The sequence below is a fragment of the Notamacropus eugenii genome, chromosome 1, assembly GCF_028372415.1.
Source record: "Notamacropus eugenii isolate mMacEug1 chromosome 1, mMacEug1.pri_v2, whole genome shotgun sequence".
NCBI lineage: Eukaryota > Metazoa > Chordata > Mammalia > Diprotodontia > Macropodidae > Notamacropus > Notamacropus eugenii.
In genome coordinates, this window is record NC_092872.1 from 297998685 (window position 1) to 298022888 (window position 24204).

The following is a 24204-nucleotide window of genomic DNA, read 5'->3' on the forward strand; positions in this document are numbered from 1 at the left end:
TAATGCTCAGGGACAGTGCCCCCTTGATCTCAGGAGCAAAGCCCAACTTTAACATAAACTTATAAGTCAAGAAATAGGCTGGAAACATAATTAACAAAAGAAGAACCTGACCATGGGAAGTGACTATGGTTACAGGGAAGATCAAGATACAAACTCAAAAGAAGACAACAAAGTCAAAACAGCTATATGCAAAGCTTCAAAAAAAATATGAATCAGTCACAGGTCCATAAAAAGAGGCTCTGAAAGATCCTAAAAAGGATTTTTAAAATCAGAGAGGCAGAGGAAAAATTGGGAAAAAATGAGGATGAAAGAAAACTATTTGAAGCCAGTTAACAGCTTGGTAAAGGAGGCACAAAAACTACTGAAGAAAACAAGCTTAAAAAACAGAATTGAACAAATGGTAAAAAAGAAAAGGCACAAAATTCCACTGGAGAGAATTCCTTAAAGAGCAAAATTGGCCAAATGAAAAAAAATGATACAAAAATTCACTGGCTAAATGGAAAAAGAGGTGCAAAAGCTCCCTGAAGAAAATAATTCCTTAAAAATTACAATTGGGCAACTAGAAGATAATGACTCCACGAAATATCAAGAAACAATAAAACAAAGTCAAATTAAAAAATGGAAGAAAATGTGAAATATCTCATCAGATAAACAACTAACCTGGAAAATAATCCGGGAGAGATCATTTAAGTATTGGACTCCCTAAAAGCCATGATAAAAAAAAAAAAAGAGCAAGAGATTTGATATCTTATTCCATGAAATTATCAAAGAAAACTGCCCTGATATCCCCAAACTAGAGAACAAAATAGAAATTTAAAGAATCCCCTGATAGCCTCCTGAAAGAGATCCAAGAATGAAAACTCCCAGGAATATTATAGCCAAATTCCAGAGCTTCCCAGTCAAGGAGAAAATATTGCAAGCAGTCAGAGAGAAAGAATTCAAATATGGAGTCACAGTCAGAAGTAACACAAGACTTAGCAGGATCTGTCTCAGAGGTTTCCAGACTTATTGGACCTATTACCCTTCTTTTTAAAAAATTACTCAGCACCCCCCCCCCCCTGGAAATCCTTAGCCCTTTTTAAAAAAATTATGTCAGTTCAAAAATACATGTTATCTTTTTAAATGACATCTTAAATTTAATAATTTATTATAAATTTGTGGGTTATTTTCCTGCACTGAAATTTTGATGATGCAATATTGTGTCATGTAACTATATAGTACCCTATTGTAAACAAGTCATTATAGGCACATATTCCTGCCAATGCATGCTGGATTTGGAGACAACATGTGACATGCTCACCTGCCAACACTTGCTTGTTAAGACCTGTCAATGGACTTACCATCTATCAGATATAAACTTGTATTTTGTGTGTTTATTTTGGGGAAAAAAATATAATCACTATGACTTTAACTGTTACACAACAAATGAAACATGTATGGTTTTTCAAAATTTTCCTATCTTATGCTTCCGTCTCCACCCTTATTTTTATTCAACACCACCCTCAACTGCACCTGAGGCTACTACCACTCCCCTAGATTGTTCCAGGACCCCTCCTCATGGGACAGTATCAGCCACTTTGGGAACCTCTGTAAAAATCTATATTAATGGATTGGAGGGCTTGGAATGTGATACTCTGGAAGGGAAAGGAACTAGAATTACTACAAAGAATAATTTACTCAGCATAATTGGTAAAATCCTTCAAAGGAAAAATGAGTAGTTAATGAAATAAAGGATTTTTCAAGCATTCCTGACAAAAGAGACTAAAGCTGAATAAAAAAAAAATGACAGTCTAACAGGAAACTCAAGAGAACCATGAAAAGTTAAACATGAAAGAGAAATCATAAGAGATTCAGTAAGGTTAAAGTGTTTACATTTATATGTGGGAAGATACTTGTAACGCCTAAGAATGTTATCATTACTAGGACAGTTAGGAGTATACCTAGACAGAGGGCACAGGTGTGAGTTGACTATGATGGGATGATTTCAAAAGAATAAAACTAAGAGTGAAAAAGAGAGATGCACTGGGAGAAGTGGGGAGAGGCAGAATGGGGTAAATTATCTCACGTAAAAGAAGTGTGAAAGGAAGAGTTTTTACAGTGAATGGGAAGATGGGAAGGGCAGCGGGTAACTCCTGAATGTTACTCTCATTGAAACTGGTTCAAAGAATGAATACTCAGGTATAGAAATCTAGCTTACCCTACAGAGAAGTAGAAAAAGGATAAGAGAAAGGGAGGAGGTGAGAAAGGAAGGGCAAACTGGGGGAAGCAATGGTTAGAAGCACAGAAAAAAAGAAGGGATATGGGATGGCGGGAAATACACAGTTTAGTAATTACCACAACTATGAATGTGAATGGGATGAACTCACTCATAAACAGAAGCACATAACAGAGTGGATTAAAAACCAGAATCCAACAGTATGTTGAGTATACAAGAAACACATTTGAAACAAAGAGACACACAAGAGTAAATATAAGAGGCTAGAACGGAATCTATTATGCTTCAACTGATGTTAAAAAAAAAAAAAACAAGGGTAACAATCATGATCTCAAACAAATCAAAAGCAAAAAGAGATCTAATTAGAAGACATAAGCATTTTGATAATACATTTTGCTAAATGGTACAAAAGACAATGAAATGATATTAATACTAAATATATATGCACTAAATGGCTTAGCATCTAAATTCTTAAAGGAAAATGAGCTACAGGAGGAAATAGAAAGTTAAAAAAAAATAAGTCATAAGAGGAAATACACTATAAAACTACACTAGTGGAGAACCTCAACTTTTCCTTCTCAGAGCTAGATAAATTTAACCAAAAAAATGAACAAAAAAGAAGTTAGAGATGAAGTAGAATTTTATAAAAGTATATTATGATAGACCTCTGGAGAAAAATAAGTAAGAATAATAAAATAACCAAGAAGTTAAGGAGATGAAGTAGGATTTTAGAAGGGTTAGATATGATAGAACTCTAGAGATAATTGAATAGGAATAGAAAGAATTATATTTTTTTCCTTAGTGATACATAGCACCTTTGGAAATACAGAACATGTATTAGGGCATAAAACCCTCACAAAGGCAGAAATAATAAATTCATTTTTTCAGATCATAATGCAATAAAAATTACATTTAATAAAGGACTATGAAAACATAGACTAAAAGCTAATTGCAAATTAAAAAATCTAATCCTAAAGAATGAGTGGGGCAAAAACATAGACACAATAATTTCATTAATGACAGCAATGAGATAACATGCCAAAATTTAGAGGATGCAGCCAGTAGTAAGTAGGAGGAAATTTGTATCTCTAAACACATCAATAAAAGAGAGAGCAGATTGATGAATTGGACATTAAACTCTAAAAATGAGAAGAACAGATAAAGAATCCCCAATTAAACACCAAATTGGAAATCCTGAAAATCAAAGGAGAGATTAATAAAGATGAAAGTAAGAAAACCATTAAACTAATAAATAAAACTAGGAGCAGGTTTTCTGGGGGGAAAAAGCCAGCAAAATAGATAAATCATTTGTTCATTTGATTTAGCTATTTGGAAAAATAGGCAAAGAAGGAATCCTCCCAATTTCCTTTTATGACACAAATATGGTGCTGATACCTAAGTCAAGAAGTGCAAATACAAAGAAAGAAAACTATAGGCCAATTTCCATAATGAATATTGATGCAAAAATTTTAAATAAAAGACTAGCAAGGAGATTACAGCAATGTATCACTACTATGACCAGGTAGGAATTCAGGGCTGGTTCAGGATTAGAAAAACTATCAGAATAATTGATCATATCAATGACAAAGATAACAAAAAAAAAATCTCAACAGATAAGAAAAAGCTTGTAACAAAATACAATATGCATTTCTATTAAAAACATTGGAAAGCATAGGAATAAGTGAACTTTTCCTTAAAATAAGGAACTATCTAAAACCATCAGCAAACATTACCTGTAATGGGGATAACCTAGAAACCTTTCCAATAAGATCAAAGGTGAATCAAGGATGCCTTTTATCCCTGCTCTTCTTCAAAATTGTATTAGAAATGCTAGCTATAGAAGTAAGAGAAGAAAAAGGAAGGAATTCAAACACGCAGTGAGGATACAAAACTATCTCCCTTGGCAGATGCTTATCATGGTATACTTAGAGAATGATAGAGAATCAACTTACAAAAACTAGTTAATAACTTCAGAGAAGTTTCAGTATATAACATAAACCCACATAAATCATCAGCATTTCTCTATATTTCCAATGAAGTCTAGCAGGAAGAAACATAAAAAGAAATTCCATTTAAAATAACTGAGGACAATATAAAATACTTGGGAATCTATCTACCAAGACAAACCCAGGAACTATATGAACACAATTACAAAACACTGTTCACACAAATTAAGTCAAACCTAAACAACTGAAGAAATATCAATTGCTCATAAATAGGTTGAGCCAATATAATAAAGATAATTCTACTTAAGTTAATTTATTCAGTGTCATACCAAACTACCAAAAATTATTTTATAGAGCTAGAAAAAATAACAAAATTCATCTAGAAGAACAAAAAAAGGTCAAGAATATCAAGGAAATTAATGTGAAGGCATCCTAGCAGCACCAGATCTCAAATTGTATTACAAAGCAGTAATCATCAAAACAATATGGTACTGGCTAACAAAATACAGTAGTGGGCCAGTGGAATAGATTAGCTACACAATACACAGTAATAAATTATCATAGTGATTTAGTGTTTGACAAATGCAAAGATCTAACCTTTTGGGACAAGAAATCACTAACAAAAATTGGGAAGACTGGGAAGTAGTTTGGCAGACACTATGTACAGACCAACATCTCACAACATATACTAACATAAGGTCAAAATGAGTAGACAATCGAGACATAAAGGATGATACCACAAATAATTAAATGAACATGGAATAGTTCACCTATAAGATGTAAGGAGAAGGGAAGAATGAAACCAATGCAAGATGTAAAATGGATAATTTGATTACATTAAATTAAGAAGTTTTTGCACAAACTCAATGCAGCCAAGATTAGAAGAAAAGCAGGAAACTGTGGAAAAAATGTTACAAGTTTCTTTCACTGCTCAAATATATAGAGAACTGGGTCACATTTCTAAAAATTTGAATCCTTCCCCAACTGATAAATGGTCAAAGGATAAGAACAGGCAGTTTTCCAAAGAAAGCAAAGCTATTTAGAGTCATGAAAAAATGCTCTAAATTCTCTCTTGATTAGAAAAATACAAATTCAAACAATTCTTGAAATACTACCTCCCACTTAATTGGCTAAGATGACATGACAGAAAAGGAAAATGGCAAACAGTGGAGAAAACATGGAAAAATTCAGACATTAATGCACTATTGGTGGAGTTGTGAACTGATTCAACAGTTCTAGAGAGCAATTTGAAACTATGCCCAAAAAGCAGTCACACCCTTTGACCCTGCAATACCACTACTAAACCTGTATCCCAGGGAAAGGACTTATATATACAAAATACTGATAGCATCTCTTTTTGTGGAAGCAAAGAATTAGAAAATGAAGGGCCCATTAAACTGGGGAATAGATGAACAAACTGTGGTATATGATTGTGATGGAATACTATTGTGCTATAAGAAATGATGAGCAGGATGGTTTCAGAAAAATCAGCTTATATGAAATGATGCAAAATGAAGTGAGCTGAACCAGAACACAGTACACAATAATAATACAACAATCAACTGTGAATGATTTCATTCTTCTCAGTAATACAATGATTCAAGATAATTCCAAAGGACTCATGGTGAAAAATTCTATCTATCTCCAGAGAAAGAAGTGATGGAATCTGAATGATAATCGAAGCATACTTTTTTTTTTAACTTTTTCTTTTGGTTCATTTTCTTTCACAACATGGCTAATATGAAAATGTTTTTACATGACTCTACTCATGTATAGTATATATCAAACAATTTGCCTTCTCAAAAAGGGACAGGGAAAAAACTTGTTAACTCATAACTTTTAAAAAAATGAGTATTAATGGAATGTAATTGGAAAAAAATATTAAAAAATTTGAAGAAGAGAAACAGAGAACATGTTATCTTCCCTTCCATGCTTGAGGGTAAGGATTACTTTTTGGTTTTGTAGCCCTAGTGCTCAGGGGATAGTAGATACTTAGTAAATGCTTGTTTACTATATAATTTAAGCATTTCATAGTTTTCATCCCTTTGTAATGTATTTGGGAACATTTCTTTAATTTCAGTCACATTATTCTCATGTGAAATTCTCTCATATAAATTCATGTAGAAGTTCTGATACATAGCTATTGTTTAAATAATAGAGATGATAAAGACGTAGGAAATAAACTTGGAGACATACTCATACATGAAAGAGAAAAAAAATCTGCTCTTTTTAATTAGCACCTTTCAGGGTGGTCAAGATCTTTACAAACATTATCTTCATCCTCACAACAACCCTGTGAGGTAGGTAAGTTGCCATTTTGTAACAACTAGCATCAAGTACTTATTTTAAATAAGGTGCAACATATTGAGTAAAATTTGTGTTTTAAGCATAATTTTAGTAAAACTCAATTAATATATTATCTGTATCCTTGTATCTTTTAGGGAGTATAACTTCTTTATCCTATCATCATAGCACTATATCAATATATCAAAATGACTTTTAGTCATTTTAGCCCAGAGCAATACCAAGTGCACCTGAGTTTGTTCAATAAAGTTCTACTGTAAACCAAAACCTTTTTAAAATACAATAGGAAAACACTAAACAAAAGATGACTTTTTTGTAAAAGTGATTGCTCACCCCCAGATTTATCTTTTGTTTAAGTGTTTTCATATTGGGATTGCTTCAACTCAGCTGTATTCTGAAGTACCATTCTGACCACAATGGCAATTTGAGATTTCATTTAATAAAAAAATGTTACTCTACGAAAATTAATTGTATAGCATGGGAGTGAATGTAATTCTCAAAAATAGTTTGTCCATCTGGAGAGTAAGCCAATTTTAGCTTCTATGGTAAATCACTAAGGTAGAATATTTTAAGTTGAGACAATAAAATATATATTTCCAAGATGGTACTTCCCTCAAGAGTTTTGTTTTTCTTCTTCTCCTCAACTGAAAAGATAATAGATGAGAAGATTCCATATTCTGATAAATGTAAATTTGTATAGTGATATATCCAAAATCCAAATAGTGAAACTATTAATCAAGCAAGGACACTTAACCATCCAAAGTATATGTATATTTTTGTCTCTGATAAATAATATTCAGATTTAGGACAAAAACAAAAATTCTAATGACAAGTTTTCCTTTTAGTCATTTGAACAAAATAAAGTCACATTGCTTACATTCACACTAGCATGAGAAACAAATTTATTTTAATATCTAATAGAGCACATTTGTCACCCCTATAAAATAGTTTCTATATATAATTTTGAAACAAGACATTTTTAGGATGGTTACATAATTATTAATAACACTTGCCTGGGAATTAACACTTAAAATTAGTTAGCAAGGGCTTTAGTACTTGAGCAGCTGGTTCAAAATTCCCTTAGCAATATTTAAGAAAAAATTCAAAGCCCATGTGTAAGAGTCACAAAGAGGTGTACACACATATATATTTTAAAAATGTTTAAAAATTGGTATTTCTAGGTCATGAAAAAAATGGACAAAACTACTTAAGACATTGACAAGTTACATATCCAAATGAAACCTAGCTGATTTCATAATGCACTCCAGGTTATGGTGATGCAGCAATGCGAAGACACCTTTTTTCCAATTCAGGTCAATTTTGTACTGTTCAAAGTCTTCTAAACTTTGAGTAAGTTTTAACTTGGTTTTTCTCAATGTAGATTTCAGGATTGAAGGATTTTTATTTGAATCCTTAAGAAAAAAGCATCTAATCACAAATGCAATTTTTTTTGGATAAATTAATTTCAACAGACCTGATCTATACATGAATACAAAATTCAAAGTCTACAAGATATATTTATTTCAACATAAAATATGCTTGTATAAAAATAAATCAGGATATAAAAAGAATTACAAACATTTTGCATAGTTTTTTCTCTATATAAAACATTTACCTGGGGCTTAGCAATGGGTAATACATCTCTCAAACTACTATAGTTCAACAATTTTCTTGGATACCAAGTAAACAGAAAATAAGAGCCCTTATACTCTGGAGGGGAGGGGCAGGAGGGAACACAATTTAATTTAGCATCAGTCTATATTTATTTTTCTGTTGCTCGAATATAAACCAACGATGACAAGAGGAGAAACTCTGGTGGTTTATTTAACAAAATTAAATTCACATTTCTGAGGCCATCATAGTGCATCCAATATCCATCAATCTGGAAAGCTGCAGAATAATGATGTTCCTCTTTGTTAAATAATGTGGCACCTTCCAACAAATATCTGAAAATTAAGATAAATTATCAAGTACATGTGGTTAAAATTATTTTAATAGCCTTTTTAATCAGAAAGATTAAATTCATTCAATATTAAATTCATAACCTACTGATCAAGAAATTGTTTTGATTGTCTGATTCCCAGAAAAGGATGTTCATCTGACTAATTTATGAAGTGTATGTGGTGATGTGGCTAAAAACTTAAAATTTCTAAAATGTATATTGATAAAGGTAGCAAAGAATAATTGACAATGTGATTACTTTGTAAGTATCACCAAATATTAGAATCAAACAAAAGCATCCAGCTCACTGGGTATGTCCTATGAGGAAGATGTACAGAAAGACAAGAGTCACACAATGACAAGATATGACTTGTTATCTGCATGATGAGGGGTTAGTTAAACACAACAATAAAAGATTTTAACAAATCATAATGAATCATATAAAAGTTTTTAAACCAAAGTAGTAAAAGGATAATGAATTTCTCAATTTGTATGCCTAAGTTTTCTCTGTTAAGAACCTACTATATCACTGAACTGAAAAAAAAATGAAGCTACACTTACTTGTAGTAATCTAAAAACTCATTCTGAATAAAAAAGGAATTCAGCAATGACTCTTCAACCACAATCCCTTCTTTAGGCCTATTCAAAATCATGAATAAATAGGTAAAATTGAACTGAAATTCCATCTGCAATCATTTTATAAAACAAAAATAGTACCTACTTGTGATCAGATAAATCCAAGTAATATGGTACATATGCCAGATCTTCAGATTTCCAGTGCTGCATATTTAAGACAACAAAAGGTGGTGCTCCATGGCAGAATACTCGCTGGGAAAACTCTCTTAGCCCACCACAACTAAAATGAAAAAGCAAGAATTATTATTTCACTCAGCACACAAGCTTTTCAACACTTCTAGAATTGCTTTGTTGTAGCTTTAATTTTCCAAAAGTCTAATTTTATGTACTGGGGTAGATCTTTTTGCTCATATTTGACATATCCTTTTTCCCCCAACAGTTTCTATTCAGGTGCTAAATGCTGAAGTCCCTAGAGTAATTAATAAGGAGACAGTACTATAGGGTGGAAAGAATGTTACTTGCTGTCAGCAAAGGCTTGTGTTAGAATCCTGCCTCTTATACTTAGTAGCACTGTAACTATGAACAAATCACTTAACCTTGAGCCTCAGTTTCTCATCTGTAAAAAAGTGGTAAGACTTATAGTATTTATCTGTTATAAAGGTCAAATAATATACCATATGTACAGTGATTTCAAAACTTAAAAGAACCAAATAAAATGGCATTTATTAAAGATGACACCACTAGAAAAATCACTATTTCATAACCTTTGTTTATTAATTTAGCATTAATCAACGAGCACTTATTAAGCATATAGTATGTCCCAAGTACTATGCTCAATAAACAAAGATAAAATGAAACAATCCTGCTCTCAAGGATATTATTAAAGCTTTAGAATTTGGAAATACATTTTCCTCTTAATGGACTGATCTGAGTGCACAAAAAGCTAAGTAACATGACTTTTCAAGAATTTCTTGCAGTATGGATGAATTTTCTTACTTGCTTAATTTTACAAATATTGTATCTACTAATATCTGAAAAGCTGTTTTTGCTCATAGCTGGCTTTATAAAATTTTTACTGCATATGAATTAGAAAACTACAAAGCAACCACATAAGTAAATTATCAATTAATTACAATGCTTTAGACATGACATACTGCTTATCTTATTTTATGATTAACCTAAAAGAACCAGACAGCTTTTTTCTTCAAAGTTTACTATAAAATTTTCTAAAATATAAATGTTAATTTTCTTGACATAGTAAAGACAGTGTACCTAATATAATTTAAGCATTCTTTGATGTTTAAAGATCTTGCGCTTTCTTATCATTCTGAAATGCAAGAGTCTAGACTAATGAGTGTACTGTTTCCAGGATACAGTCAAGAAGTTATTATTTTTTTTTTTTTACAAAATCTTTTCTTTTTTTGTCATTTACCTCTTTTTTCCTAAATCTAGAGTGCAGAAAAGCATCCAGTTAATAGGGGGTCCTCATTGGTTGGATTCTGTTTAACCAAGGTATCTACTCATTAAATGGAGAAGAACGGCATTATGGTCATATTAATTAGCTGTGATTACACCATACACTGGCATTTAATAATACTATAGCACAGTAAATATGTACCTTAATAGAACATAAATGATAAAATGAATGTGCTTACATATGTTTCTCTATAAACAGAATAGTGATCAATAGATTGCCTTTAAATAGCTGACAAAATACTCACCCTTGCTCTTCACACAGTTCTATCTTGGAACAAAATAATTCATCCACAGCCAATCGAATCAAGTTTCCATGTGGTATTTCTTGGGGAGGACTGAAGAAATTATGAAATATGTATAATTTTGTGTTTAGAAGTATAAAGCAGTTCTAATTGCATTTTAAAATAATACTCCAACATATGAATAGGATAATGACTTCAACATGTCTCTAACTTTTCCAGAAACACTACTACCTCAAAACAGTATGCTTTCTAAAACGCTGTTGCTAAAGGAACTTTAAAATGAATTTTAAAAAAGATTTCAAAGAAGCAATTTGGTCTAGTCTAATGTTTACAGTTGGTGACTAGGACTCAGGAGACTGTTTCTTCCACTAAAGCCATGGTATTGTAGGTAACTTAAGTGGTCTGTACCTGATTTTTTCTTTATTTGTAAAAATGGACCACAAATGAATAAATATATTAGTACATTCATTCATTTCAGAGAATTATGCAGACAAAATGAGACTGAGCATGGTGCACTCTGAAAATTAAAAGCACCATGCAAATAGAAAATATTTGGCATTTTCTGTTATATATCTAAGTTAGATGTCTTATATAATAATTGTAGCCATTGATGTACAACTATGAATAATATTTTATTATACTTTAAAAATACAAAATTTAACACACAGTAATAAACTGTATGAAAGGCTTGTTTACAAAAGAAGAAAATACTTAACAGTTTTAAAACAATTTAACAGTTCAGTGAAAAATAATCTAGAGAGAGGATACATTTAACTTTTTGGACAAAGAATGTCATCTCAGTTTTTTAGAAGTCTTTTTTAAAAAAGATAAAATTAGTTGAACTTCTTTGTATGTAAACCAAAACAATGTATGCAAATGAATAAAGAAAAATATTTTATTCCCACTGAATTAAGAAATTTTTAATCAAAGTATGCCTATTTCTTGAGCAACTTATAATTCATGCTGTATTTATTTTAAAAACTTACTATCTTAAAAACAGAACTGCCCAAGAGAAGGGAAATGCATCTATAATGAAACTTCTCAAAATTATGGAATATGACTAATATTTCCAAATGAAAGTATTTTGCTATTTTTCCAGAATGAGATACAAGTTCCCTATATGGTATCAGTCAAGAAACATTAAGAGCTGGTGTATATGTATACATGTAGCTTTGTGCATAATTGTTCCTTTTCTTATATCCATAATTTTCTTTTCCTGGCCCACAGACAGTTCTCTTTCTCATATATCTTGTCCCCCCTCTTTTCCACTACTATACACAAGTTCTGCCCTTTATCCTACATATTCAGCTGGATCCTGGCATCCCCTCTAACATTATTTTCAGCTACTTACTTTATGTTAATCGTTCGCTGCTGATCTTCCTGCACTCGGGTTGGACATCTCCAGTTTGAACAATAACTCTCTTGAATGGTTGACATAAGGTTTTCCAGATTCTTTGTAAAATTATCATGCTCATTTCCAAACAAATCAATTATTAATGAAGCTTTGTGAACTTCAGATTTGTACTGCTGTTTTTCCATCTTATCCCAAATCCAGAGTAGTTTCACAGTTGTAAAACTGTATGAGTCCATTAAGTAAAGAAAACAGTCTACAAACTCTCTGCCTAAGTGAAGAGAGAGTTCCCTGGGGAAATTTTCATTTTCATGAAGAATGACATATAGTAACATCAAGAATCCATCTATAGTGCAGGTATTTTTCAGGTTTATTTCAACATAGAGTGGTGTACAGGACACTGCTTTGCGGCCAGCTTTGATGGTAAAAACCCCTCCCCAGGGAAGGACAGGCCTCCAAAACGAACGGTCTTGGTTATAGTTATTTTTAATTGATGCTTTGATCTCTTCAAACAATGTCTTCATCCTGAAATTTAAAAAACAAATTTATAATATAATAGAGTAATAAACATGAGTTTTAGAACTCTTGTGATTCTAAATATAAAACTGTAAAGATGTTGGCTAGTTTTAGGATGAACTAAAACTACTAGATTTAAAAAATACAGAGTAAGTCAAATGACTTGTTCCTGCTACTATCCAGTTAATCTGTTTGATCATGTTTACTTAAGAAATTGATATACTGAAATCCACCTTATAGACCCTATGAAATCTACAAATGTATCTACAACAGCACCTCCTGTAGTGGTCAGATAGTGTTTTGAAGACTATTTTACCTGTATTATGTTAAAAACATGAATAATGTATCCTGTTATAATGGAATTTTATTGTAAAGTTATATCCATTCAGCTTTAGAAAACAACATGAGGGATATGCCAGTCATCACTCAATCATTGTAATTAACAGAAGTGAATAATTCAAATATAATTTCTATAGAGCTCTAGAAAGTATTTTACACTCAGAGAATTTATAGTTGTGCCAGATGACTCAAGAATCCATATTTCTTAAAACAATAACGCCATGTCTAATGAAAATCTGATTCAGAAAACTTGGATGACAATTTATCCAACTCCACTAGCCTACTCCCCTCCAGCCTATAATGGGAAATTAAGACTATTTTCAATCCAAGGGAAAAGTTCCATATATACAAAAAGTATTCATAGAAGCACCTTTCGTGGTCACAAAGAACTAGAAATAGACTGTACATCAACCAGGAACAGGCCAAACAAACTGATATGTGAATGTAACGGAAGACTATGGCTGCTAAAAGAAATGACAAATATTGAGAATTTAGAGAAACCTGAAAGTTGTATGAATGCACTATGAAATAAACAAAACCATGAGAAAATTTTATATAATTTCCAAGGAAGTAATAAAGTAAAGGAAAAACATTCAACAACTGCAAGACTCTGCTCAACGACCTTACCAAGTCACACTTCTAGAAGGCTAACAGTAAAGAACTCTGATGGTAAGTACCATCTCTCAGGAGAGAAGTGGTAGATGAGGTAGAGAATGAAGCAAACATTTTGATACAATGTGACGGTTTGTATTGTTTGACTGTACTTTCTTGTTATAAGGGAAAGTTCTATGGCAATAATGAAGGATAGCAAGAAGAGACACCTCACTTGGATTAATGCCAATAGCTTCCTACAGTTTCATTGCTTCAAGCCTTTCCCCCTCTCCATACATCCTCTTTTCAGCTGCTAAAGTGATTTTCCTAAACCACTGCTTCTTAAACTTTTTCTACTTGCAACTCCTTCAGCATACTTAAACTAAAGCACAGATCTAACTATAACACTCCCTTGTCAATCAATTTCTATTACCTTTTAGGATCAAATACAAATCCTCTGTTCAGCATTTTTAGTCCTTCACAAATTGGCTTCAACCTACCTTTCCAACCTTATTATCCCCCTTCACACACTTCTCATCAGCCAGAACAGTCAACCTCACTGTTCCCCATATATCACGCTTCATCTTCCACCATTGTACCTTTGCACTGGCTGTGCTCCAAGCCTGGAGTATGCTCCCTTTTCATCTCTGCCTCCTAAAAACCCTAACTTCCTTGAGGGGACAGATTAAAATACTACCTTTTGCCTGAGATCCATTCTCAACTCCCAAGATACTGTCTTCTCATCGATATTAACCTTGTATTTATTTTGTATGTGATTATATATGTAGATGTTTCCTGTTATAGAATGGAAGTCCTCAAGGGACTGTTCCACTTTTGTTTTGGGGATCCCCAGCACCTACCAGAGTGCTTGGCACATAGCAAACACTTATAAAATACCTGTCAATTGATTGATAAGTGACACTAACGTTTTGGGAAAAAAAAGTACATCCAACTCTCAAAGAAAAACTATTTTAAAAAGAAATCCAACTGACCTCCTTCCCTCTGGTGCAAATCTTTCCTGAGAGCTTGTGGTAACCATATGATAGAATTTAAATACATTTATATGAGACCTTTAGCAAATATCATGTCTGTCAAACAAAGGGTCTAATTTACACAAAGCAGGTGACAAAAAACAGAAATGGGACAAGAAAATTTGTTTGGATGAGTCTCTCTTCAGACTATATATATGCATATACATGTACCTGTACATGTGCACACACATATATAAGAAACACACACACATATATAAAAAACAAAACGCCTGTTATAAAATATCTGTTATTGTCATTCAGTCATTTCTGACTTTGCAACTCCATTTGGGGTTTTCTTGATAAAGATAACTTAAGTGGTTTGCCATTTCCTTCTCCAGCTCATTTTATACATGAGGAAACTGTGTGTGTGTGCGTGTGTGTGTGTGTGTTCGTCCTTCGTTGCTGAAGAAGACCATACCATCAGAGAAATGATGACATGACTTGCACTTGACTTTGCTTTGAGTGAGGGAGGGCTGTGCAGGTCACCAGCCTCACTTCTCCTCCAGAGCCATCTGAATCCAGTGACCAGATATTGATCAGGATGACTGGAGATGACCCAGGATGAGGCAGTTAGGGTTAAGTGACTTGCCCAAGGTCACACAGCTAGGAAGTGTCTGAGGCTAGACTGGAACTCAGGAAGATGAGTCTTTTTGACTATAAACTCAAAACTTGATCACTGTGCCACCTCTAATTTTCCCCAGTTTAGTTTGTGTATCTTATTTGTACCTAGTTGTTTACATGTTTTCTCCCCCAATAGAGTATGAGCTCCTTGAGGGCAGAGACTCTTTTTGCTTTTCTTTGTATTCCCGGTGCTTAGTACAATGTCTGGCACAATAGTAGGTACTTAATAAGAGGTGGCACAGTGAATAGGAGTAGGTCCAGAGTTAGGAAGACATAAGACCATATTTGACCCTTGACACTTACTAGCTGTGTGACTCTGGACAAGTGTGCCTCTGCCTCAGTTTCCTCAACTGTAAAATGAGGATAACAGCACCTACCTCTAAGAGTTGTTATGAGTATCAAACGAAATAATATCTGTAAAGTGCTTAGTATACCCCTGATACATAGTAGGTGCTTAATAAATGCTTATTTCCTTCCTTCCTTCTCGACCATGTCCTAGACTGTGAGGCTCCAGTGTTTATCCAAGATGTCAGAAACTTTCTACTACTTATCTTGTCATTATGTGCACAGCAAAGCATAGGATGTCCATTGTTTATTCCTCCCCATCTTGACATACAACTGACTAACTGGTTTTCTAGTGACTTATCTCTGATATTCTTTACATTTCTGCTGTGCAGTTCTCGGTGACTAATGCACTGCAGCCCATGTGTATCTCTTCATTGTCCTTAGGAAGACCTTCAATTTGATTTCTTCAGAGATGCCATCCTAGGACTTATAGTCAAATAGCATCACCAGAAAAAAAAGTTGTTGTTTAAAAAAAAGGGTACCTTGTCAATGACTGAACAAGTTGTGGCACACAAATGCAAAGAAATATTACGTAGTTAAGAAATAATAAATATGAAGAATTCAGAGAAACATGGCTAGACTACATAAACTGATCTAAAGAGAAGTAAGCAGAACCAAGAAAACAGTACATACGACTACAACAAAAGAAAACTGAATGCTCCTTCATTAGAATGATAAAGTCTGACCCTGAAGGGACAAAATAAATCTCCCTTCTTCATAAAGATGAGAAATCATCAGTGCAGAGCACTCGGCTGATGCGTTGGGTATGGCTTTTTTTCCCTTTCTTTTTAATTCTTGGTTACAAGGGACAGCTCACTCAGTAGGGGATGAGGGATATAGTCAGAAATAAAGGCAACAAAAAAATATACCAATAAAGTGTTTTAAAAATTAAAAGAGAGATTTTTTTTTTAAGGGAGGTTAGGATCATTGAAAGTACTGCAAAAATTGACAAAGGTTTTTCTGCTTTTTCTCCTCATCCACATGCAAAAATCTAATGAAGATATATCTAATAATGAAGCAATTCTAGGCTATTTATCTGTACATCACATAGACAATCCTTCAATGGCCTTAAAATTGTTAGCATTCGAACAGAGCCCTTCATGTGTACAGATGGTCTAGTAGAGCTACTCTTCCCAATTTTATTTCAATAAAACAATTCATATACATTTAAATTTAAATTTAAGCACTTAGTGCATTTTAACTGTTTTATTGAAATAAAGTGCTTAGAAGGTGTCAGCCTTAGCATAGCAAGGACTGTGACTTTAGAATTCAATGTGGTGAATCTTCTGTACTTGATGGTAGAGTCTGCATTATAGCTCTTTTTTCTTTCATTGAGCCTTGGTTTCCATCCTCAGGTACCCTCAGGATGTCCTCCCTTACTCTGCTCTCTTACCAGGCTTTCTTTAAAAACATTTTTCTCTCCACTCTTTCTGCTTTACATATTTTAAAAGATATATTCATGTGAGGAAATCTAAGAACCAAAACAAGTAAGAATGGTGGAGAGCATTTAGTCATACATCAGTGGACTATCATTCGTGCTACTCCATCTCTGCCTTCAGGATTGGAGGATGGAGTTCCAAACCTCTATTTAAGGAGAGAGCACAGCTTACACTTCTCCTTAAGAGTCTGAGATTTCTCTAATTGACTTTCTCTACTATACCCCAGGAAACTCATTATTGAGATACCCTCAAAACCCCACGGGCAACTAGGAGGCACTGCAGAGAGAGTGCTGGGCCTGCAATGTGGAAGACTCATCTTCCTGAGTTCAAATCTGTCCTCAGACACTTACTATGGTATGACCCTTGGCAAGTCATTTAACTGTTTGCCTCAGTTTCCTCACCTGTAAAATGAGTTGGAAAAGGAAATGGCAAACCACTCCAGTTTTTCTGCCCAAAAAAACCCCCCCAAACCTAAAGGGGGTCACAAAGTACTTGACTCAACAATAACAACAAAATCCTTTTGCCAACAGGAACCAATGGAAATACCATTTTTTTTAAAAAAGTTTTTCTTTTTTAAATTTGTATCCTTGGCACATAATAGGTGCTTAATAAATGTTTACTGACCACTGAGTCTCAAAGAGCGAATCTCTGATACCTCCAGAAACAAATTACAGGCTTGACACAAAGGAATGATATATTAATGGTGAGGGACTTCAATTTTCTGAAATTCTGTTAGAGGCTTCTGGCTCAAATAGAGTGGCTAATTTTTCTTACAAGGACAAAATAAACATAGCTAATAGGGAATGAACTGGAGAGAGATAGTGAGGGAGTATTTCTTACTGGCCTTGAGAAGTAAAAGTCACCCAGCCCACATGAACTACATCCTAGGGTACTCTAAAACTATTTGTCAGAACTATACTGCTGAAGAAATACTGAAGAATTGAAAAACTGCAGAATGTCTCCCATCTTCAAAAAAGGACTGTGACCAAGGTCTGCAAACTAGAGATTAGTGAGTTTGACTTTAGTTCCTGGCAAAAATCTAAAATGTGGTGATTAGTGCACATCCAGAAAAGGGAATGGTGTTCACAAATGGCAGGATGGCTTCATCAAGAACAGGTCATGTCATAAGAACTGCTGGGAAATCTATAAAGCAATTTGAAAGAAACTAGTGTCAGACCAACATTTTACAACATATGCATATGTAAATTGCAATTTAGGAGAGACTAGGAGTACTTTTTGCAATTTTGGCTAAGAAGATAATTTTTTTTTGCTGTGAATATATTTTTAAAAATATAATCATTTTATTTATTTTTAATGCTCCACAATCACTACCATAAAACTTAGATTTTTTCCCCATCCCTCTACTCCACTACTCCCCTCCCTCCCCAAGAGGGCATACAATTAAGAAGAGAATTCTTAACCAAACAAAGGCAAGAAATCATAAAGACAAAGCAATCTTGATTATGTAAAAAAAAATAACTTCTGCACAAATAAAATCAAAGAGCTCTAAGACAAAGAAAATATATATCAAATACCACTGATAAAAGGCTCATACTAAAGATTTATAGTGGAGACATTAATATCTGGAGATATGCTAAGTTTTGTGACCCTGGGTGAATCACTTAAACCTGTTTGCTTCAGTTTTCTCCTCTGTAAAAATGAGCTGGAGAAGGAAATGGCAAATCATTCCAGTATCTTTGTGAAAAAAAATCCAATAGTCATACATGACTAAACAACAATATAATGGATTCATTAGGATATTGTACTTACCAAGGTTAATAAATACTCCCTTTTCTCAAGTCCATTCCCTATTAGCTACATTTGTTTTGTCCTTTAAGCAATGCTTAGTGAAGTGAGCAGAACTAGGAAAACATTGTACACAGTAACTGAAATACAACTGTGGACTTAGCTATTCTTAGCAATACAAAGATCCAAGACAATTCCAAAGGACTTATAATGAAAAATGCTATCTACCTCCGGAGAAATAACTGATGGAGTCTAAATGCAGATTAAAGCATAGTATTTTTAACTTTTTTTGTGTGTCTGTGTTTTCTTTCACAACATGACTAATATAGAAATATATTTTGCATGACTGCACATGTAAAACCTATATCAAATTGCCTGCCATCTCAAGGAGGAGACAGGAGAGGGAGAGAATTTCAAAATTTTTAAATATGAATGTTAAAAATTGTTTTTACATATAATTTTTAAAAAATAAAATTTTATTAGAAAATGAGGAAAAAGTGATTAGCTCAGAGGCCTCTAAACATGGGTCCAAAAGCCATTCTCCAAAAAGGTAAGTATCCAAAGCATACAGAAAAATGATTTTCAAAATGTTTGAAAACATGCTCTAAATCATCAGTAGTAAAAGAAATTCAGATTAAAACAATTATGAGATTTTACCTAATGTTGTGTAAAATCAGTCAGGGTGACAAACAACAAAAATTATCCATCTTGGCAGGAAAGACAGGCTAATACATAGAAGATAGTGAATCAGTCCAACCTTCCAGGATATCAATTTGGAATTATGCAAAAAAAAAATGATTAAATTATCAACACCCTTTGAACAGGTGACCCCATTATTGAGCATATATAATCTGAAGAGATGAAAGACAAAAAGAAAGGTATAGTAGAAACCAAAATATTCATGTAGCACTTGGGAATAGCTGGAAAAAGAAAACTAGTACATGAATAAGGGAATATTATTGTGCAGTAAGAAATGACAAATCCGGAATTCAGAGAAAGCTGGAAAGATGCAAAGCAAAATAAGGAAATCCAAAACAATTATACGGTGACTACAAAAATGGCAGTGAAAGTACTACTACAAGGAAGCCCAACTTTTGGGGCAAATAAAAAAACCAATGATAATACCAGAGAAGAGACTGTCAGGGCAGAAAGGAGTGATCTGCTTAAAGCAGTATATGTATGTTTTGTCAAACGTAGTAAGTCACTCTGTTGGGTATTTTTGATTAATTGTTTTTCTCTGTTACAAGGCAGGGTCCAATATGAAGGAGAAGGAGAGCTGATGTTTTCCCCATAAAAAAATGACAGTGACAAAACAAATCAATAAAATGTACTTTTTAAAGGTAATTCCAGACTAGAGTCCATGGGAATGAAATGGCCTGGTGGAGAGAGAGCTAGCCTCAGAACCACATCTAATACATACATGGTTTTGTGAACCTGGGTTAATATTAATCTTTCTGGGATCAGGGCAACTCTCTCATCTGGTACATGGAAGAGAAGAGGCTGACCTGCTTTGTAGAGAAGTTCCTCACTGGGAGAGTCCTAAACAATTAGACAACGGATCTAGTCCCCTGTTCCCTATCCAAGCTGCAGTAACCTTATTTCCTTTTCACCAGGGTTACTAAATTTCTAGATCAGAATATCACCAGAGGTGTCAAACTCAGGGAGGCAAAACTCCATAACTCCAGTGCATAGGATCCAGATTAAAATGTAATTGAGAAATGTTTAACAAAATAAAGATACAACATAATGTTAATCTATGGTTTCTAAGGCAATACACTGCCCCCCAGAAATTGCATTTGAGTTAGACTTGAATCCAGGTTCTTCCTGATTCCAAGGCTAGCTCTGTCTCCACTATGCCATGCTTACTTTAGGTCTGGGAATCAGTTTAGGAAGGACATTGACCACTGAAAAGACTAGAGAGAGAGGGGTGAAGGAGAAACAAAAAGGTGAAGAGTTTAAAGTTGATGGCAGGAGGATTACTTGAGGGAAATAAGAACATACAGTCTCCCCAGTGGGAGCTTAATAATCAGCTTCTCTGAATGCTTAAATTTAATTTGCATTTTAATTTTTTCCCTATCACACTCTTAAGTCTAAACTATCAACAGAATAGTAAAACCAAGTCCTTATTTGTTGTTTGCCCATATTTGGGGTGTAAATGATCACACAGAAAATTTTACAACATACTCTATAGGGTGGAGCTGTTTCCAGTACAAGTGGGGGTGAGGGGGTGGGACTATTTTAAGGGCTGTCAAGTGGAGGATGGATCATATTTGTTCTGCTTTAGTACCGAAGCAGAACTAAAAGCAGTGGGTGGATGATGCAAACAGCAATATTGGCTCCATGAAAGACAAAACTTCTTGAGACATATCTCAAAGGGGAATGGGTTGAAGAGGTAGGTAGTATATTCTTTTTTTCTGGAAGGTCTTTATGCAAGACAGCCACTTGACAATATACTGTAGAGAAGATTCTTTTTTTCAGATATGGATAGGACTAGTTAGCAACTAAAATATTTTCCAACACAAATTCGACTGATCCTTCATCTACCTAAAATAATTAGGGATTATCAACTTAATTCCTCCAAATGTATTAATATGAAAAATGATAAAGCATATGACAAATAAGAATTTCTTTAAAATAAGCAATCATATTTTGTCAGTTTTTACAAAATGTAAACCCCTCAGTATTGTTAGAATCTGTAATTAAATAATATGCGCTCTGCAGATATTTGTTTTTTTGTGTGTGTTTTAGAAAAATGAACAGGTTTAACACTATTAGATGACTTTGACCAAGCATGACAATCCAGGACCAATATTTGACTTGTAGTCTGACTCTTCAGATCTTTTAAATATTCAAGACTATACACTTGAACAGCAAAATATACGCTTCTTTCAATCAGCCAACATTTTGAGCCTTAATATTAGTCAAACAATATCCAATCACTTAAGAATAAGTGGGTGTGGCAAGTCTAGAGTCTGCTATGACCCAAACTTGGTCTAACTATTAGTTAGCAACAACTTTTTAAAAAATCAAGTGTCCATATATTTTAAGACTGAGAGTAACTTCTATCTTATAGCTCTTGTTTGTGTTACATTTTAAAGGATTTAGAATGTGTATTTAAAACGACTAGGCTAGGATTCCTTAATACTGTAGTAGGAAAGCAAACAACCCCTGACTTTCATGTTTTCCCCCTTTTGAGTAGCACCATCTAATCACAGCCCCATGAATAAAACAACAGAACGATAAGGCAACAGTAGCGGTTCTTGCCAAGATAAATGTATCATCTTTGTATAGGAAAGCAAAAAAACTCTTTTAGTTTGTCTCTGAAGGGGGAAGAAATTTTGTTTTCCCCCTTCTGAGAGTAGCATCCTCTAATCAGTCTCAAAAATAAAACAATAGAACGACAAGCAATAGTTACATTCTCGCCAAGTTAAATGTATCATCTTCATATAGGAAAGCAAAACCTTTTTAGTTTGTCCCTGAAGGGGGAAGAATTTAAAGGAAGAAATTTTACTTCCCCCTTCTGGGTAGCATCATCTATAATAGCCCCATGAATAAAACAACAGAACGATGAGGCAATAGAAGCTCTCTTGCGAAGTTAAAGGTATCATCTTTATATATGAAGGAAAGTAAACCCTTTTAGTTTGTCTCTGAAGGGGGAAGAATTGAAATGAAAGAATTCTATCTACTCAGGACGTGAATCGGATTTTAGCATTTAAGCTTCACTCCAAACTTATCACCAAGAAAGTTTACATAACAAAGCCAGTAAAAACTAGGAAAGCGGGATGCAAAGAGGCTTTTTCCTCCACCTAGGAGGCATTTTGGGGGAAGCATATGAAATGATGACATCCGGCCACCGCAGAGTCAGCGCTCCTAAGCCCTTTCCTCCTACGCTCCCTCCGAGGGTAACTCACGAGTCCTTCTCTCCTGGCCAGTCCCCCCAAAGACAGCCCGTTCCTACCCAGAGGCATCAGGTGTTGGATGAGCGGCGGTCTCCGCCAGGCCTCCGGTGGCTCCCCGTTCCCGGACCCCGAGTCGCTGCCCTTGCAGCGGCGCCGCACCCCGGAGCAGGGCGTGTCTTCTCCCCAGAAATGGCTTCTGGCTTTGGGAATTATTGCAGGGCAGCGGGGAGGACACCACCTACCTCCTCCCTGCCCCCGCCCCCCTTGCCCACCCAACCCTCGCCACCCCAAGTCCATCCGGGGAGCGGAATCAGTGTCCCCGCCCTCCCCGCCTCAAGGGCAGCCCGACTCCCCAAGCCGCGGAGGGGGGGATCGTGGAGGAAGGGGAGACCTGGGTAGAGGGGAGGGCGTGGGGATGGGGGGACGAGCAGAGGAGCCGAATCCCCGCCCCACGCGGGGGGCAAGGAGGCGGCCCCGGAAGGCGTTTCCAGCCTCGGCAGTAAGCAGGGGGTCGGAGGGGGGTGCCTGGTGGGAAGAGAGAGCACGGAGCGCAGGAGGTGGGGACTCCCCACCACGGGACGCCTCCGCCTACCTCCTCCGGGAGCAGAAACCGCCGGTGCCGCCCCCGCCGCCGCCGCCGCCGCATGGAGAGCCCTGGCCGCCGCCGCCCCCGCCGCCCCCGCCGGCTCCTCATCGACTAACCCCGCCGGCTACCGCGGCCTCCCTGCTGCTGAGCGCCCGGCGCCGCTACGACCTCCATGGCAGGCTCCGCGGCGGCCGCCCCTGCAGCCCCGGCGCCGCCAGCACTAGCCGGAGGAGCCCCTGAGCCGTGGCCTCGGAGCACGTCGCTTGTTGTTACGGAGGGGAATTCGGCCTCAGCCCCCCCGCCCCCGCCCTCCGCCCCTCGGGCGGGGCTGTTGCGCAAGCACCGAGGTGACGTCACCACAGGCCGGGCCTGGGCCAGCTCCGGTCTGTCACACTGGGAAAGAGTTTTTGGGATCTGTCCTGTGGCTCCTCCGGGCCAGGCTGAAGGGGTGGGACTATGGAGATGGAGAGTGACAGATCGACCGAGAGTGGGTGGGTCCTCAGGAAAGAGGGGCGGAGCTTTGTGCAAAGGGTGGGGTTTGGAGGACCCACCCCTTCCCCATTGGAAATACCACCTCACTTGGTTGGTGTTCTCCGTTCTTTTCTGCTGATAGGCTCAGTGCCCTGCAGGCGGGATCCATAACCCCCGTGGGTGCCACAGCACTATGCAATGGAATTGGGATGGTCCCAGTTTCTGGATTAAATTAAATTCCTTTATTTCTTATAAGGGGAAGAAAGGGTCTGGAACTGTAATTTTATAGGGGTGAGGAGCTTCCAGCGAGAAAATTACCTCCGACAATGCAGATCTACAGTCTGTAACTTCTATTCATACTTGCCTGGGGCACACTTTGGCTAAGTGACTTAACTATATGGTAGGACAGGAACCTAGGATTCCTGAGTTTTCCCGGATTCCTTGGTCAGCTCTTTACCATTCTCTTGCTCACTCTCTAAAGTGATCTGTATCTTGGCACCTAGGGGTACAGTCAGGAAGACCTGAGTTCAAATCCAGCTTCAGATAGTTACTAGCTATATGACCCTGAG

The 24204-nt window shown here is 35.8% G+C and overlaps 1 protein-coding gene across 3 annotated transcripts; it reads right to left on the bottom strand.

The window, feature by feature from the left end:
- Positions 1-6364: 6364 nt before the first annotated feature.
- DORIP1 (dopamine receptor interacting protein 1) lies at positions 6365-23251 on the bottom strand. Of its 3 annotated transcripts, none has more exons than XM_072629282.1 (5): positions 23171-23251; positions 12052-12576; positions 10704-10793; positions 9128-9262; positions 6365-8411 (listed from the first exon to the last, which is right to left on the bottom strand). In XM_072629282.1, exons 2-5 carry the CDS (start codon positions 12573-12575, stop codon positions 8228-8230), a joined length of 933 nt encoding a protein of 310 aa, XP_072485383.1. In that variant the 5' UTR covers position 12576; positions 23171-23251; the 3' UTR covers positions 6365-8227. The 3 variants fall into 3 exon arrangements, with proteins under 3 accessions (XP_072485383.1, XP_072485382.1, XP_072485384.1); XM_072629281.1 differs by lacking the exon at positions 23171-23251 and adding an exon at positions 22638-22806; XM_072629283.1 differs by lacking the exons at positions 6365-8411; positions 23171-23251 and adding exons at positions 8448-9045; positions 22638-22808.
- Positions 23252-24204: the final 953 nt, after the last annotated feature.